The sequence below is a fragment of the Xyrauchen texanus genome, chromosome 1, assembly GCF_025860055.1.
Source record: "Xyrauchen texanus isolate HMW12.3.18 chromosome 1, RBS_HiC_50CHRs, whole genome shotgun sequence".
Lineage (NCBI taxonomy): Eukaryota > Metazoa > Chordata > Actinopteri > Cypriniformes > Catostomidae > Xyrauchen > Xyrauchen texanus.
The window spans coordinates 46,195,221-46,213,692 of NC_068276.1; the positions used below are offsets into that span (position 1 = coordinate 46,195,221).

Genomic DNA, 18,472 nt, shown 5'->3' on the forward strand with positions numbered 1-18,472 from the left:
CATAATTTACATCAATAATTGTATTAAATATTTAATTGTTTAAATAATGTAAAAATACATATATATATATATATATATATATATATATATATATATATATATATATATATATATATATATATATATATATATCATTCACAAATTTTATTGAAAGACTCATCCCTCTATAACTGTGCTCGAGTGTTGACAAAATACATCTTTATTGGTACTTTAATAAATGTTTTTCAAATGCAAATATTCGCAACTGCTTCATTGCAAGATTGGAAATTATTTATGTGATTCTTGAAGATATTGCAGCTTCTTCTTACATTCAAAAAGTGTATCTTATCTCACACAGACAGTACATAGTACTTACGAATGGATGTTGGCAACCAGTTCAAAAATGTTTTCTCACCATATAATTCTTAAAAATGTGTCTATAAGCGATAAAAAAAGGCTGAAAATGATTCTGTGGCGACATAATGGAAGCAAATTGCACTAAAAATCTGACTAAACAGAAAAAGCATCCTAATATCAGTGTATTAAGCAGAGCAGCAGAGTTTACCAAAATCAGAATGCACTAAAGTTCTTGTAAAAGTATTTTGGTTTCAATACATTTTCAGTCAAAGCTTGAGCATTTCATGTCCATATTCTTTCCACTTTTTAGCCTCACTTGTGCTGCATCAAATATTCTCTCTCATGCTCATCCACACAGGTAATGGTAATGTCCTCCTTTGTATCATTCTTCAGATTCCCAACGCTCATCAATGTCACCATCTCCTGCTCTTTCTCTGACAGTGGCAGTGTTGCTGCTTTACTGTACTCTTCAGACGTGATGTTTTTGCTCTGTCTTGGTCCGTACCACCTAATGATGGAGTTACATTTAATAAACTGAAGCTGGAGTGCAAAACCAGATGAAAGAAGTGAAAAAACCCAACTTACATGTCTTTTGTGGCAATAGCAGCAAATAGGCACAGTATGGCTCCAACAACCACACAGAATGCAAAGATTATCAGCCAAGCTGCAGAGGATAGAAGGTGGTGAGATTAATATAAATAAACAGATTTATATTATATTAGTCAAATTAAGAACAGAGAAAGTGATGGCATCTGTCATACTGTTACATTAACTTACTTGGTGTACCTTCCCCCACTTGACCAGTTGGTGTTGAAGGTGAATCTGCACCAAGGACATCTTGCTTTCGGCTTTTAGGTGGGACTGGAGATACATTTGACGTAAAGCGTGATTAAACAAATTCAACAACATTCAAGTTATGTACCACATTATATAATAAATAACAATGATATTGATTACTTATTTACATGACTACAATGACTGAGAAAACAGATCATCATGATAATAAGTAGAAGTACTGTAAAGTGAGATATCTCTGGAATTAAATGGGCAAAGATCTGAATTCAGACTCAACTCTGTCCACACAATTTTCTCTCTGATAACATGTTGCCATTTATTACCCCAACTCTGACAATATCTAATGAAAGCAATGTTGGGACCTATACCTTTTGAATTGGTATCCTGTTTTGGAGCATCCTCACGAACCTCCTCATTCTTTTTTTGGATGGTTTCTTTATCAGCTGCCCCTGTAGTAACTGGCCTTGTAGTGAAATGAGTAAGCTCGGTTTCCTCTGACAATATCCCAGTATATGATCCTGATCCACTGCCCTCTGTCTCAGGGAGCAAGAAATTGGGGATGATAGAGGATGAGCTCTTTCCAAAGTGGGGCTTGTTTGTAGGACCTTTGGTGTCTTCTGTGTCTGTTCCTGTAGGGGAGAGTATAAGGTTTCATGTTCATATTGTCTATATCAGGGACAGTTGTCTGTGTCACACTGTTGTCCCCAAGTATATGAGTGGCATTTTGCATATGAACTGTTTCTGGGGCCTCCATGTCAATCGGTTCTTCATCTGATTTTGCAGTGGAGAAATCTTCAGAGCCCATAAGGTTTATTCTGATCAGTTCACCTGGGGTGGGGATTACATCATCATTCATAGGTGAAATTGCTCTTTTTTTGTTTTGTTTTGTCTTTTCCTCATCTACTAGGAAGCCTTCAGTCTCGGCCTCCTTAAGAATGTCGTCATTTGGTTTTCTGTCTTTTAGGGGGAAAAATAAAAAACATTACTGCAAGCCAGTGCCTAAAAGGGATAATTCACCCAAAATATACTCTCGTGTTGTTCCAAACCTGTCTGACTTGCTTTCTTCAAAATGAGAATTTAGGCAGAAATTCACGATTCACTTTCTTTGCATCATTTTGGAATACAATAAGAGTAAAAGGTAACTCAGTCCTTACCATTTTACCTAACATCCCCTTTTGTGTTCCACTGAAAATAATATGATTAAGAACGACATAAGGGGATTAAATTATGACATTTTTAATTTTTGGGTGAACTATTCCTAAATAATTCATACATTAATAATGCATTATTGTCCTGATGCCAAAGGAAGAAATATAAAGGAATGTTGAGTTTTTAATTAAAGGCTGCACATATATTGCATAGTCTATTAGTTATTATTGCATTAGAGTCTTCTTTAAAAACAGAATATTCAAATCAAATCAGCAACTTCCTTTTTTTACCTGCTTCACAGTATTTTTTGTACATAAAGGAGAAGGTGTGTAATAAAAAGTCACATCAAATATTCATTGTGACTAATCTTCTGGTTTAGGTGTGGTGAATAATGAACAATGAAGTCTATGTCTGGTGCATGTCTTGCTTCTTCGCAATACACACCCCTCAACTCATTATGAGCCTTTACCAAGTAAAAATAAAACACAAAATGTCTAAGTGATTGTTGCTTTTTCAGTTCATCAATATGTCAAGCTAGGTACTGGAGAAATTAAAATAGACAGAACTTACTTGTTGTGACTGTGTTTCCATTAGTATAGGTTTCAGGTTCAGACTTAATGGAATCTTTACAGTTTTGATCAAATGAATCTATGCCAGGGGTAAATGAAATGTCAATGAGAAACCTGAAAACTTCTTAAAGCATATTTGTTTTTATTCTGTTTCTGAATGAGACTTTTAACTCTCCACTCACCTGACGGGTTAAAGCAGTAGACATCAGAAAGATATTCTGTCTCTTCAGCATGGAAAGTTACCTCAGTAGAACTGGAGTCACAATTTGGATCATTGATATGTGGGAGGAACGTGACTTTCTGGCCATCAATCCAGCCATATCTAAACAAAGGAGTGGAGTTCATTTAAAAGTACTTCCATGAGGCAATTTCAAATGCTTTTATTTCAGATCATGCTCTGGGCCAAGACTATCATATAGCCTTTTTCCCTACCTGCATGTTCTCAAGCCATTTTTAAAAGCTTCAATGACCTGCTCCACTGTTGCCAGTTTGTAGCCTGAATTCTGACACAATTCCAAAGCCTGATGGAAAGTCAGAGAATAATGGCTGGTCCCTTCCACATAGAGAACACTAGCAATGCTGCATCTGCCACTGTTTCCTATCAAAAGATAAATTAATGTTAATATTTAAAGATGAAAATCTTCAAGATGCAGGCGAGATGCAGGCTTTGTGTGTACGGAAGAACAATTTAGCAATTTAATAACTTAAGTATCATTAGATGAACCATGTTAGATGAATAGGGTTAATGATTCATTGCATTTACAGACATGAGAACAACTGTAACTCATCTAGGACATCCGCAAGCCTCAGATATTTTAAATGACCTCCTTTTATCTCACAACAACATGCTTTGACTAACACAATTTTTAAGAGATCTATTCCTAAAGCTAAAGGCAAAACTCATGGTTATGCACTGATTAGAAATTTACATTACTGTATTGTTTTGACTTTATTGTCTTTTCAGATTTCATGGACAGAAACTCATCTTTGACACTAGCATAAAAAATACATCTTATCAGACAATAACAAACAGACACAAACACGCCAGCGTCTGGGTCAGCACTTGCGCATGCACCCCAAAAACTTTACAGGAATACTTGCAAAGCTTTTCCAAACTAAACCTAACCCAATTTTGGTTTTAACTCAGTTTACTGTATTAGAGCATTTTTTAAAAGTTGTAGCAAATGTCATAGTCTCAGAAAGGAGGATTGTGAGATAAATGTCCAGAAGAACTGATTGACGGTTTTATATGAACTCTAAACTTAACAAGTCATGACTTAAGCTATCATAACATCTCAAATGTATTTAAAAATAGGATAAATATGGGTGCACTGAAAGCGCAATTGTAAATTGCAGTTATCTTTACCAAGACTACAAACTGTAAAGACAGATCAAAGGAGGACTTTGCCTCACTAGACACACCACAAAGACAAAAAAGGTAATACATTCAGCATCACTCACCCTGAGCTGGTGCTGCTTGAAGTAGAGCTGGCAGCCCAGTAGCAACAAATACAAGTATCAAAGTCCACATGGTCACCGCTGAGAAAAAATGCAACAGTACCTGCTGGTTGGCCCTGAACCAGTTTGAAAAAGCTTTGATTCTGTTTGAGTCTTTGTGGTTCTATGAGCCCTCTAGACATGTACCTCACCTCTTTTATATACTGCGACTTAAGTACTGACACACTCTGGGCTATGATGGATGGTACTATGAAGTACACACCCTCTCCATTGTCTCCCTTACTTCCTTGATCTGTGTGTCTGTGAAGTCACCATTAACTTTCCATACACCTTCAGATAAATAACTATAGATGAATCCACCTACATGATGACAAAACTCAAATTTGCATAGTGAATAATCAGTTTGCTTATACTTTAATGTCAGTATTGCCTGTAACTGTAAGCATTGGGTGCCACTATTTGTAGGCTAACGGGACTATGATCTATAAAATAGAGACAGTTACTTACAGAGAAGGCATTGTGTGAAATACTGTTTTGGTGTTGTTCCTTGCTTATATATATATATATATAAGCAAGGAACAACACTAAAACAGTATTTCACACATGCCTTCTCTGTAAGTATATATACTGTATATATATTCAACATAACATTAAAAAGCTAAGCAGTGGGAGAAGCTAATTTGTGTTGAGAAGAATGGCCTCAGGGATAATGAGTCAACGTATTTTAAGTGGAGTGGCTGACTCAGGGTAAGTTTCCTCCCCCTCATGTGTGTTCATACATGCTCACTTCCTGCTTCACAGGGAAAGCACTGGTGGCTGAAGAGGTGGGAGGTTATTACAAATCAGAAAATTGAGTGCTTTGGTTTTCATGTCTGATCATGTAGAAACAAAACAAGGAAATTTAAATTCATGAGACGATTCCTTAAAAATCTAATTAGATAATGAAATATAAATAAATAAATACTAATGGATTACCTGATAATAATGTGGTTGAAACTAATATGAAGCAGTCTTGGGGTTATTTAAATGAAAGTCAGTACGTATCTATTGATTGTTTATTGATATACAGTATATTTGTTTTTTGGAGCAGAGTTATGACCATAAGAGAAATTAATAAAAAGTTGTCAGTTCATTATCAGTTCATTAATAAAAGTTCTACAAGTCAACAGCCAAGTAGGCCTGAAAATGAACACACGCAAGTATGCACAAAAACATGAACTTAACAAATCAGAGGTAAAGCTGGGGGCATAAAAACGTCTCGGGTTACATGTGTAACCCTTGCTCCCTGAAAAAAGCGGAACGAGATGCTGCGCTTTTCTAAGCGTTTTTGGGAACAATCCTGCATTGTGACCAGCTGTGAATATGTGTGTAACACGTCAATGAACATTGACCGGAATTTATAGCCTTGGCTGGTGAGATCATTAGATGCACCTGTGGCCAGGCTATAAATAGACGCGTCACCAGCGTGTCGTCAGATATCTTTTTCTGAAGAGCAGTCCTGGGACGTCTCAGTGCGGCAAAGAAGCGCAGCATCTCGTTCTGCTTTTTTCAGGGAACAAGGGTTACACATGTAACCCGAGATGTTCCCTTTACAAAAAGCTTCACTATGATGCTGCGCTTTGCTAAGTGCTTTTGGGAACGCAATACCCACGCCGCCGCACTGGGGCTGTCCGGACCCCTACGGTTGTGAAGTGTGATCACAAGAACTCAAGAGGTCTCAGACATGAGCTTGAGATGTCGACTCAAGGACGTAAGAGCCCGGAGTAGCATAAACATCTAAACCATAAAATTTGACGAATGTGTGCGAAGAGGACCAGCCTGCCGCATCACAAACTTGTTCAGGCATGAGCTTGAGATGTCGACTCAAGGACGTAAGAGTCCGGAGTAGCATGAACATCCAAACTATAAAATCTGATGAATGTGTGCGGAGAGGACCAGCCTGCCGTATCACAAACCTGCTGCAGAGGGACCCCTCTAGCCAAGGCTTTAGAGGAGGTGACCCCTCTGGTGGAGTGAGCCCTGACACCTACTGGCGAACCTTGACCGCGCGCCTCATAGGCCAGGGCAATAGCATCCCTCACCCAGTGTGACATAGTCTGCTTGGTAGCGGCCGCCCCCCTGTTGCGGCACCCATAGCAGACAAATAATTGCCCTGACTTACGCCACTGGCTAGTGCGGTGGATTCTGAAGGGCACGGACTGGGCAGAGTCCGAGAAGTCTTTCCTGCTCCGGCGTTAAAAATGGCGGGGAGCAGAAGGCTTCCAGAGTGACAGGACGTAGTGTCGAAAAAGGCACCTTAGGAAGGTAGTCAGGATGAGGATGCAGAATAGCTTTGGCCATACCTGGGGCAAATTCTAAACAGGCCGGCAAAACAGACAGAGCCTGTAGATCCCCAATCCTCTTAAAAGAGGTAATCGCCATTTCTTGAGAGTCAGAAGTCTGTCAGACGCTGACACTAGAGGTTCAAAAGGGGGTCTCAACCAGACCCTCTAGGACAATTGCTAAGTCCCATGAAGGTTCTGGTCCTAACAGGAGAACTCAGTCGCCTGGCTCCACGAATGAAGCGAGCGAGTAGAGGATGCCTCCCCAAAGGCACCCCGTCCATCAAGACATGGCAAGCCGAAATGGCGGCCAAATAAACCCTGAGAGTAGCGGGGCATATGCCAGCAAATTCAGGTGGCGAGAACGTAGATCTCCTTGATGGTTTATGTAGGAGACTGCTGCTGTGTTGTCCACCTGCACAAGGACATGGCAGCCTCTCAGATGTCGGAGGAAATATTTCACGACCAGAAATACCACCATCAGCTCGAGGCAGTTGATGTGCCAATCGAGCTGATGAACCTCCCATTCCCTTTGGGCTGGATGACCACTTAAGACTGCACCCCAACCCGTCAGAGAGGCGTCTGTCGTTAGCATCCTGCGACAACATGACACACCAAGAGTTGGACCCAAGGTAAGAAACCGGGATCTGAACCACATAGAAAGGGAATGAAGCGCTCGGCGCATAACCCTTATTTGGATGAAATCCCCTGGATTTTAGCCACAGCTGAAACGGTCTCATATGGAGAAGGCCCAAAGGAATCACCGTGGACGCAGACGCCATGAGACCTAGTATTCGTTGATACTGACGAACAGTGCAACCTTGACCTAGCCTGAGATTGCTCAGGGAGTTCTGGATGGACCTGACACGAGCGGGAGACAACAGTGCCCACATCATGATCGAGTTCCATATAATCCCTAGATAGGTCATTTCCTGGGTCGGAGAAAGAAAGCTCTTTTTGATGTTGAGTATCAGACCCAGAGAACCTAGATGAGCCAAGACGATATCTCTGTGCTGAACTGCCAGTTCTTGAGACTGTACTAGTATCAGCCAGTCATCTAGATAATTCAGAATGCGGATGCCCTGGAGTCGCAAATGAGCCAGTGCTGAATCCATGCATTTCATGAATGTGCGGGGTGATAGGGCTAGGCCAAATGGAAGAACCCGATATTGAAGGCTTCATCCCCGAAAGCGAACCTCAGGAACTTCCTGTGCTGTGGCAGAATTCCAATATGGAAATATGCGTCCATGAGATCGATCGTGTCCAGCCAATCGTGATGTTGGATCTGAGACACGACCGACTTGATAGTTAGCATCTTGAACTTGAACACCCTGACCAAGCCTCGAAGATCTAGAATCGGACGCAACCCCCACCCTTCTTGGGAACCAGGAAGTATCTGCTGTAATAGCCTGACTCTTTCTCTGGAAGGGGAACATGTTCTATGGCCCCTTTTACCAAGAGATTTTGCAGTTCTTTCCACAGTAGACATGCCTGCTCCGGTCTTACAGTAGTGGGAACCATGCCGTTGAAACGCGGAGGGCGGCGAGCGAATTGAATTCTGTAGCCTCTTTCTACTGTCTTTAGAACCCACATAGAAATACCTGGCAGAAGTTTCCACGCTGCCAGGTTCTCTGAGATGGGTACTAATTTAAACACTTCCTGTTGAGGGGGTGTTGAGTGTTCCATGTCCTGGATTAAGGGATGAAGAAACGGTACACCCAACTCTTTGTTGGAAGCCTCTATCACCCTAAACACCAAAGGGAGTGAAGTGATTTCGTGAGGGTATCGGGAGGGCCGAAGTGGATGATACATGCGCCCCGTCCCCAAGGGAACTACCCTCACAAGGTTGGGTACAAGACTGTCAGGGTTTCTTTCTTTTAGAAATCACAGACCTGAGGTCCCCCAGTCTTTACGAGGGGGAGCACGACTCGCCACGCTCTGCCTAGCAGAGTCAGTGCGGGACTGGGTGGCCGACGGCCCTGCCCCCCTGAGTGCGGCAAGGAAAAAACTGCCTGAAGGCTTCCTCGTGGCTTTTCGCCTCCTGGAATCTGGAGATAACCGTATTCATGGCATCTCCGAAGAGACCGGAAGGCGAAACCGGGGCATCGAGTGGGAAAACTCTGTCCTTATCCTTGATGCCCGAAAGGTTATGCCATAAATGCCTCTCCGTGCTGACTAAAGTGGACATAGACCGACCAATGTCATGGGCTGTCTGCTTGGTCGCACAGAGAGATAAATATGTGGCCAGACGAAGTTCAGAAAAGGCTTCTTCGTCGAGCGTTGCACCCGCACTCAGGTCTTTCAGTAGGTCAGCCTGGTACACCTGTAACACAGCCATGGTGTGCAGCGCAGCACCAACCTGACCTGCCGCTTGATAAGCCCTCCCCTCTAGCATGGAGGTAGTCCTGCATGGCTTAGTGTGGAGTGCGGGTTTCTTGAGTGATGCTGCCGAACCCAGTGAGAGATAGCCCGCAGGCATCTCTTCAACTGGCAGCATCATTGAATACCCCCGTGTCTCAGTACCGACATTAGTCGAGTATAAAGACGCCGAGGGTACGTGAACACAGGAAGTATATGGGTTCCTCCATGAGTGAGAAAGCTCGTTATGGAGGTCATCAAAGAAAGGAAGGGACTAATATAGCTTTCCATTTTTCTTTTTTTTTTTCTTTTTTTTATTATATTATTTATTTATTTTTTTTAATTTTTGGGCCACCAGACAGAAATCTGTGGCCAGTCTAGCTGTAGTCTGGCCACAGCCTGAGTAACAACCTCTAGTAATTTCTCAGCCGCTTTATTATTACACGTGAAATGTACAGAGGTTCAGCGCCCCCCTTGTGAAATGAAGAGGCGCCGAGGCGCGCTTCAGATTACGAAAAGGATCATCTGGATCTGGGGAGAGAGCGAGCGATAGGGACAGACCCGTCTCTTGCTCCTCAGCAAAATATATGCGAGAGCCCCACAATGAAAGAGTGGGCGCTGACTCCCGGAAGTAAGCGAGGCGAGCACGAAGCATTTCACCCGAAAGTAGGTCGCAATGCGCGCACTTGCCCTGCCCCAACGCGAGAGCAGCATGCTCTTCCCCCAAACAAACAAAACAAAATTGATGCATGTCCCTGACAGTCATAGAACGCTGACAGGGAAACACGCATTGTTTGCTTTGCTTCTCCGACATTTTTCCACCTTTTTCTTTTCTATTTTATATATATATATATATATATATATATATATATATATATATATATAAGGGAAAGGAGAAAAGGTTCACTGTGCACTGCCTAACAAATTCTAAATCCTAGCAGAGGAAAGAAAGTTTCTGACAGGCTTGTAAGTTTTGCTCTGAAGAAAACGGTCTATTTATAGCCTGGCCACAGGTGCATCTAATGATCTCACCAGCCGAGGCTATAAATTCCAGTCAATGTTCATTGACGTGTTCATTGATAGCATCATAGTGAAGCTTTTTGTAAAGGGAACAGACACTTAATTTCTTTTGACAAATTTCATAGATACCTCCACTGAAATTCCCTTCGATTACTCTCCAGTTTATGTCCACATGGCAAACTTTTAACTCACATGTCTGCCTGTAGGCTACATGTCTTCCATAATAATTTCAAAGACATTGAATTATCATGGGGATAAATTAAAAATACATACTCTTCTCTTAAATGTATTATTTTTTGGTATGCATTCATTATATAATTAGCTATTTAAATCAAGCCAATGATAATGATGTTCTCACGTTACACTGCAGATACAGCTCCCAGGTACCCAGAATATGTGATCCATCAATTTTAGCATCCAAGCAACAACATTTATTTTTTAATTATTTATTTATTATTTAATTTTAAAATCTATTTTTAAGTCATTCACAATCTTATGATATATATAACACCCAATAGAAAGACACAAACTCTATTATATTGTAATATTGTTTTTAATTCATAGTAGTGACACATATTAGCATGCTACTCTAAAGTAATCCAACCTGGCACCAAATAAAATGCAGCAGATCCATTAAATTGCAAAATGCAATATAAAATTTTAACAAAACTATATGCAGTCCACATGTCATTCTTACACACTGATATACTGGAATATTAGGCTATAGAATATTAGAATATTATAATCTATCTGCTACCGTTTCATACTGTTCAATATGTCAAATGTTTTTTTCTTTCTTTTTTCTTATTCTCTCTCTCTCTCTCTCTCTCTCTCTCTCTCTCTCTCTCTCTCTCTCTCTCTCTCTCTCTCTTATTTATTTATTTTTGCACCCATGACCCGTCTTTAAGGAGGACTCTTATTATGACATAAAGAATTGCATTCTTCACTTCCGCCTTCCGCTCCTGCGTATGCGTACTGGGTCGCTGCTGAAACCCTTTCAACTTTACATTTGATCATAATAATATAAATATATAGCAAATATATATATATTACATCACTAGTCGTGTTTAAATGCTTTAGATATGTCGTCGGTCGTGAGCTCTGGTAACGGGGAGTGCAACGCAAAACAAATAGGGGTAAAACTCACAACAAAATATAATATTCTTGTCCTGTCAGTTTTATAATGCAACCAAGTGCCTAAAATAATCTATGTAATATAATACTCACTGTATGTGTCTGATAAGCCTACAATGATCTTCCTTATCGAGACAACAACATTGCACATATTATAATAATGTATTCAATGTTATGTGGTTGTTAGTACAGTAACAAATAATATATTATTATTATTATTATTATTTATAGGATCAGGAACATCCCCGCGTGCTGATCCCAGAGCTCTGCAGGCTCTTCTATGAGCTGGGTTGGGTGACAGGTACAGGGGGAGGAGTAACCCTGCGGCATGGGTTAGTCAATAATGAAATCGAGTTATGCAATGTTCAGTTTATTTTAACTCCTACTTACTATGTAATTTCCTCTTACAGAGACCACATTTATATAGCTCCCTCAGGCGTTCAGAAGGAGAGAATACAAGTAAGACATTTTGTAATTTTAAAATGGACCACAATCCACGTTGTGTAGCTGAGAACATGGTAATCTCTTTATGAAATAACACCAAAGAAGTATCATTCCACCCTTGTCCATAGCCAGAGGACTTGTTTGTGTGTGACATAGATGAGAGGGACATCAGCTGTCCACCTCCACAGAAGAAGTTGAAGAAAAGCCAATGCATGCCCCTCTTCATGAACGCCTACACTATGAGAGGTACGCATCTGTCCGCACACAAAGTTTTGTTCCTGTTTTATTAATGTATTTGTTCTAAGTTTACATTTTTCACAGGAGCTCAGGCAGTTATCCATACACACTCAAAGGCTGCTGTCATGGCAACTCTCCTGTTTCCTGGGAAGGAATTCCAGATCACGCATCAAGAGATGATCAAGGGGATTCGAAAAGGAAACTCGGGCACAAATTACAGGTTGGACTTCCTTCTGAGATGCTTCACTTGTCTGTTTTCCCACTTATGCCATTTCACATTACTAATGCCTAGTGTGTTCTTGTCAAATTAAGTATTACATCCAAACAAAAAAAGAACAGCTGTCATGGTCAAAGAAAGGGTTTTTCAAACTTTTGGTGCCAAGGACACCCAAGTATGATGATCCCCTTTTGTATGGACCCCCTACTTAAAATACTTTATAAAGGCAGCTATGTATTTTCATGTTAGAAATCCTATTTGTATGGTGCAAGAAAAATAGTGAGCATGATGTTGTAAAGACTACATGTTGTTTGCAAAATTAAATAATTGGCCATTTAAGAAATAATTAAAATGTTATCTGAAAAATATTTACTCCGTAGTCAGGGTTCCCACATGTCCTGAAAAATCTGGAATTTTGCAATTAAGATTTCCAGTCATGGAGGGGAAAAAAAAAATGGCTATGTCCAGGAAAATAATTGTAAGTATAATACGTTTGTTTGACTGTGTCGCTAAGAAGGTTTTTGTTACATATACAAAACATGGTAACGATCGGGACTCCGAATAGGAGTCAAATACATATTTGTATAGTTTTGTCACTGTCGCTGGCGGCACATTGTGAAACAACATCAACGGTTAACTATCATGAACAAATCCCTATCACATACTTTCTCTGCTCATCTGCTGTCATCTCTGAATTGCTTCAACAAATAGTTTAAGCAATGATATAGTACAAAATAAGATTTTGTTTTTTGTTCCAACATTGCTTTGGTGTTACCCACAAAAAGATTGAGTTAATAACTTTAGACAACGATTCATTTTCAATGATCAGTGTCTGCTTATACTGTGGTTACCACATGTAGTATTGCAGAACACATGGACAGAATCACGGAATCTAGTCATAAAAATGACATTAGCTATAAAACGCAGAATGTCATGGAATATAACACATTTGTGATGAAAATTAATGTTTGAATGTGCGTGCGTGTGTGTGAGAGATGACTGAGAACAGAACACTCTGAAGTGTGCAGAACATAAAGACTGTGTATTTATTTAATTAACTCACAGCTTTTCAGGGATTAATAATCACGCTGGGCCATTTCTGCTTAAACTTTTGTAAAAAAGAACACAAACATCAAAATAAAAGATCGATTTAAAAGGATGCATGTGCTTTTGCTTAAATATGACACTTTTTAGGCATATAAAATGTCCTGGAAATGTCCTTAAAAATTATGGCTTGAAAAGAGTTGGATCCCTGGTATTAGGTTGACTGTGTATCTTATTTATACACAATATTAAAGTAATATTAGATGTATAACCCTGAGAAACATTTTCAGTTAATTTAAGATGTATTTTTATCCTGCTTTTCACTACTGCATAAATATTGTTCCTTTGCAGCTTTACAAAAATATTCCTCTACAACTCTTAGTGAGCAAGTTAAAAGTGACCTTGTCGAGTCACAAACTATTCTCGAAATTATGTATGTTGCAAGGAGAGATGAACACTTAAATTAGAAATATTTTTTCACCAAACTATATGTACATTTGTATATACTGTATGTACAGTATAACTGTTGAAAATAAACTCATGACTTTCGACCAGTCTTTAGAAAACAGAATGAAACTGTAATAATGTCAAATTAAAAACATTTAGCATTTTTTTTTCTCTAAAAATTTTTTTGCAGACCCTGTAACACACCCTGGACCCCAGTTTGAAAACCCCTGCTCAAATAAATTTGTGTGTCAGCACCTAGAATAAAGCAATAAGCCACAAGAGGCTGTGCATGGCAAACATATTATATGGTTAATTAACGGTAGACTGTTAACAGTGCTTTTAATATATTAATATACATTTTTATATTCATTTTACAATGGCTTTGAATGAACAGTTCAAGTCAGAAGTTTAGGACATCTAGTTTGTGCATGACACAAGTAATTTTTCCAACAATTGTTTACAGACAGATTGTTTCACTTTTAATTGACCATATCACAATTCCAGTGGGTCAGAAATGTACATACACTAAGTTAACTGTGCCTTTAAGCAGCTTAGATAATTCCTGAAAATGATGTCAAGCCTTTAGCCAGTTAGCTTCTAATAGGAGGTGTAATGAATTGGAGGTGTACTTGTGGATGTACTTTAAGGTCTATCTTCAAACTCTGTGCCTCTTTCTTTGACATCATGGGAAAATCAATAGAAATCAGCTAAAACCTCAGAAAGAAAATTCTGGACCTCCACAAGTCTGGTTCATCATTGGGAGCAATTTCCAAATGCATGAAGGTACCACGTTCATCTGTACGAACAATAGTACGCAAGTATAAACAACATGGGACCACGTAGCCATCATACAGCTCAGGAAGGAGATGAACGGCGTTTTTGTGCGAAAAGTGCAAATCAATCCCAGAACAACAGCAAAGGACCTTGTGAAGATGCTGGAGGAAACGGGTAGACAAGTTTCTATATCCACAGTAAATCAAGTCCTATATTGACATAACCTGAAAGGCTGCTCAGCAAGGAAGAAGTCACTGCTCCAAAACTAAAAATGAGACAAAATAATGAAACAAAAATGTAACTGTTTGGCCAGAATGACCATCGTTATGTTTGGGGGAATGGTGAGGCTTAGGGTTAACGTCAAGCATGGGAGTAGCAGCATCATGTTGTGGGGGTGCTTTGCTGCAGGAGAGACTGGTGCACTTCACAAAATAGATGGCATCATGAGGAAGGAAAGTTATGTGGATCTATTGACTCAAGTCATCAGCCAGGAAGTTAAAGCTCAGTTGCAAATGGGTCTTCCAAATGGACAATGAACCCAAGCATACATCCAGAGTTGTGGCAAAATAGCTTAAGTGCAACAAAGGCAAGGTATTTGAGTGGCCATCACAAAGACCTGACCTCAGTCCAATAGAAAATTTGTGGGCCGCACTGAAAAAATATGTGCGAGCAATGAGGCCTACAAACCTGACTCGGTTACACCAGTTCTGTCTGGAGGAATGGGCCAAAATTCCAGCAATGTATTGTGAGAAGTGTGTGGAAGGCTACCCAAAACATTTGACCCATGTTAAGCAATTTAAAGGCAATGCTACCAAAAACTAACAAAGTGTATGTAAACTTCTGACCTACTGAGAATATGCTGAAAGAAGTAAAAGCTGAAATAATTCTCTTTTCTACTATTCTGACATTTCACATTCTAAAAATATAAAGTGTAAGTAAACTTCTGACTTCAACTGTAGCTCATCTAAACAGAATTTATTGTCATAACGTTCAATTGTTATAATGATGCTTTTATATTTACTGTCTGTATGTGTTATGATCCAGGTATGATGACACACTAGTTGTTCCAATTATTGAGAACACCCCAGAGGAGAGAGACCTGAAAGAGCGCATGGCCCGAGCCATGGAAATGTACCCTGACTCCTGCGCTGTACTTGTCCGCAGACATGGGGTGTACGTTTGGGGAGAGACCTGGGAAAAAGCAAAAACCATGTGAGTTAAGAAGTGAAATGCACACATTGTGGCTGTGTTTTGTTTACGTATACATTGTTTTTAATCTGTATTATTTTTCAGGTGTGAGTGTTATGATTATTTATTTGACATCGCTGTTCAGATGAAACAATGTGGCCTGGATCCCTCAGCTGTTCCCACTGAAGCTAAAGGCATTGTTTGACATAACTGAATATCTACAATCAACAACTGTAATATTCATGTTTATTAAATATTAAATGGTCCTTTCACATTGTTTTTAAAAATTTAAAATCAGTTTTTGTAATTTAAAATTAAACATTTGCAAACTGATGAAACTGTTTTTAATGACCTTCATAACAATATTTTGTATTTTTACAATCAAAGTTACATGTGAATTACCTGCAAACAGAACAAAACGTTAAGAATGCAGCCATGTAAAATGCCAGTCCAGAACATTATGAAGCTGATGAATGTAATTCTATTGTTTAAATATTTTAATTTAACAAGCTGAACATCAGTGAAGCTAGCATTGCAGTTATATTTTAGTGGCTTATTTGTAACTTTAGATTCTTTATTAGTAGCACAATTTGCCTAAATTGGCAGCTAATTGTGTCATAATATACGTTGCAATGTTTTTTAACTAGTAGTGATTGGAAGATCGGATCATTTGACAGACTTGGACCTTTGAGTCTCTTTCAACAAAATTAACAAATCTTTTTCAAGTCATTTCGTTCATCATGTGACGTAGGCCCTACAGGAAGCAGAATTGATTAGTTCACCTCCCGAATAAGTCTTCGGAGTTCAAATCTGAGTCTTTGTTTATTTGACACTTGACCTCCAGACTCAGCAATCATTCACGAATGACTGGTCTATTTTTCATATTTTTTTTCTTTACAGCTCACTGTCAGTGTGCTGCAGTAGTTTGTATCGTGATCATTACATGTCAGTATCGCAATAAATTACTTTTTAAAATCATATGAATTGTCATGATGAAATAGTTTCATGTATTTATTGCAGGAACTTTTGAGACTACATTTTATCCCAAGTGTTTAAAATTAGTCGGAGTACTGGGCCAAAATTCCAGCATCTTTTTGTGAGAAGTTTGTGGAAGGCTACCCAAAACGTTTGACCCAAGTTAAACAATTTAAAGGCAATGCTACCAAATACTAACAAAGTGTATGTAAACTTCTGACCCTCTGAGAATGTGATGAAAAAAAAAAATAATAAAAATAGAAGCTGAAATAAATAATTCTCTGTACTATTATTCTGACATTTCACATTCATAAAATAAAGTAGTGATCCTAACTGACCTAAGACTGGAAACATTTTCTATGATTAAATGTCAGGAATTGTGAAAACCTCCGTTTAAATGTATTTGTCCATGTATGGCAATAAATTACTTTTCATGAATTTTCATGATTAATTATTTTCATGCAGGAAGTTAAGGCACTATTTTAAATTGTAAATGTAGTGTAAATTTACACTAATTTTCAAGTATAAATTTAGTTAATAAATAATTAATGCTTGATTTGGGTCTGCTCCCAACAAGAACCTAAGAAAGAAAGAATATAATGAGGGGATGCATCATGAAGGAAAAATAAATTACAGTTTATTTAAAATCAACTCAATGGGGTTTCCATATAGCTCTTGTAGTCTATAATATTTTCTGAGAGAAGATAAAAGTCATACAAAGTTTAAAACATTACTCTTTATTACCAGATTCAATGGGATGAGAAAAAACATGACAGAAATATTCACAAAGTTATGAATTGCAAGAAAAACAGAAGCTTGTTTGTTATGGAGCCAGAAATATGCCAAAACAATTTGAATTGTCTAAATCTGAATTATAGACTTTTGAATTTGAATTATAATTGTGATTTTGCCAAATTTATTTAAACATTGGAGTTTAAAAAATTCAAATTCAAACCCATTTAAAATACAACGTAATATTAAATTTGGCAAAATCACACTTATAATTCAAATTCAAATGTCTGTAATTCAGATTTACACAATTCAAATTCAAATTGTTTTGGCATATTTCTGGCTACATAGTTCGAGCGACTGTAGGGGCATCTCAAACTGCTTGTTGGGAGCATTAAGAAGTGTTAAGTAACTTCTGTTTGCAATACAGATACTTTACGTCTGTCAGTGGACGACGTGTACCTGAAGACCGTCTCGGGAGGTTCTGTTTCCTGAATCTGATTTCGCATGGAGTTCAAGTTTGATGAACTTTGACAGGCGAATTCGCCGAAGTTGCTTGATTTGACGGTGGCCTCTTTGTGTGCGGAGCTTCTTTTTTTTTTTTACTTAACTCTTTTTAACCTAAGTGTCAGTGAGTATAAAGTGCAGCATTATAAAAGGCTGCTTGACAATTATATTTTTGCTGGTTTCACGCGGACTCAACGTACACTCAAGTCATCTTCGCATGCGAAATTTCGCTGTGACTGCACTTTTATTGGTTGTTTTGCCATATGGAAAATATGAATCAGTGTTTGTTATTCCAAATAATTATTTCATCAAAATGTAATAACTTGCACCGCCTCTGAAAACACTTAATTGTTACTTCATAGAAACTGCACAATCCGTCATTACTAGTTCTAAAGCAGCACTTTTGGCTTCTGTTAAAAACTATACAACAGCTTCTCATGTTTTTCGCTGTGAAAAGTGTCTCCCCGTTTTCATCATATCGTTGAATGAGTAACCATGGCAACAGAACTCTCGCACTCACCGCGATGACATAGCGTCATAGTGTTGTTTGTGACGTCGGCGGCTGAGGGTTATAAATAACGTAAGCAATAACTGTGCAAAAGTTCAGCGCTTTTGCACAGATGATTATCTATTACTGCACATATCAAACACGAAGATGATGATGATGAGGCGGATGATGATGATCCACTCTGAAGTGCGGCGTGACGGTGAACAGGTGATATAACACGTGTCAATGTAGATGTATAATCTTTGAGTTCATGATGTTTTAA

At 38.8% G+C, this 18,472-nt stretch overlaps 2 protein-coding genes across 2 annotated transcripts; one reads left to right on the top strand and one right to left on the bottom strand.

The window, feature by feature from the left end:
• Positions 1 to 161: 161 nt before the first annotated feature.
• On the bottom strand, positions 162 to 4,593 carry cd44a (CD44 molecule (Indian blood group) a). The gene is given in 9 exon segments (XM_052134026.1): positions 162 to 844; positions 922 to 1,000; positions 1,114 to 1,197; positions 1,500 to 1,747; positions 1,749 to 2,088; positions 2,851 to 2,928; positions 3,032 to 3,171; positions 3,282 to 3,447; positions 4,311 to 4,593. Coding segments are annotated over 9 exon segments (1,401 nt in total). The 5' UTR covers positions 4,381 to 4,593; the 3' UTR covers positions 162 to 648.
• Positions 4,594 to 10,944: 6,351 nt separating this feature from the next.
• Positions 10,945 to 16,761, top strand: apip (APAF1 interacting protein). Its single transcript, XM_052130765.1, has 7 exons — positions 10,945 to 11,142; positions 11,372 to 11,472; positions 11,551 to 11,599; positions 11,713 to 11,830; positions 11,906 to 12,041; positions 15,348 to 15,515; positions 15,597 to 16,761. Exons 1-7 carry the CDS (start codon positions 11,089 to 11,091, stop codon positions 15,694 to 15,696), a joined length of 726 nt encoding a protein of 241 aa, XP_051986725.1. The 5' UTR covers positions 10,945 to 11,088; the 3' UTR covers positions 15,697 to 16,761.
• The last annotated feature ends 1,711 nt before the right edge of the window (positions 16,762 to 18,472 follow it).

Bases quoted from the DNA above. Each gene is read 5' to 3' on its own strand.
- apip (XM_052130765.1), top strand. From the start codon at position 11,089: ATGTCGTCGGTCGTGAGCTCTGGTAACGGGGAGTGCAACGCAAAACAA. The intron at 11,473-11,550 runs GTTAGTCAATAA...TTCCTCTTACAG, and splicing joins GGAGTAACCCTGCGGCATGG to AGACCACATTTATATAGCTC. The intron at 11,600-11,712 runs GTAAGACATTTT...CCTTGTCCATAG, and splicing joins TTCAGAAGGAGAGAATACAA to CCAGAGGACTTGTTTGTGTG.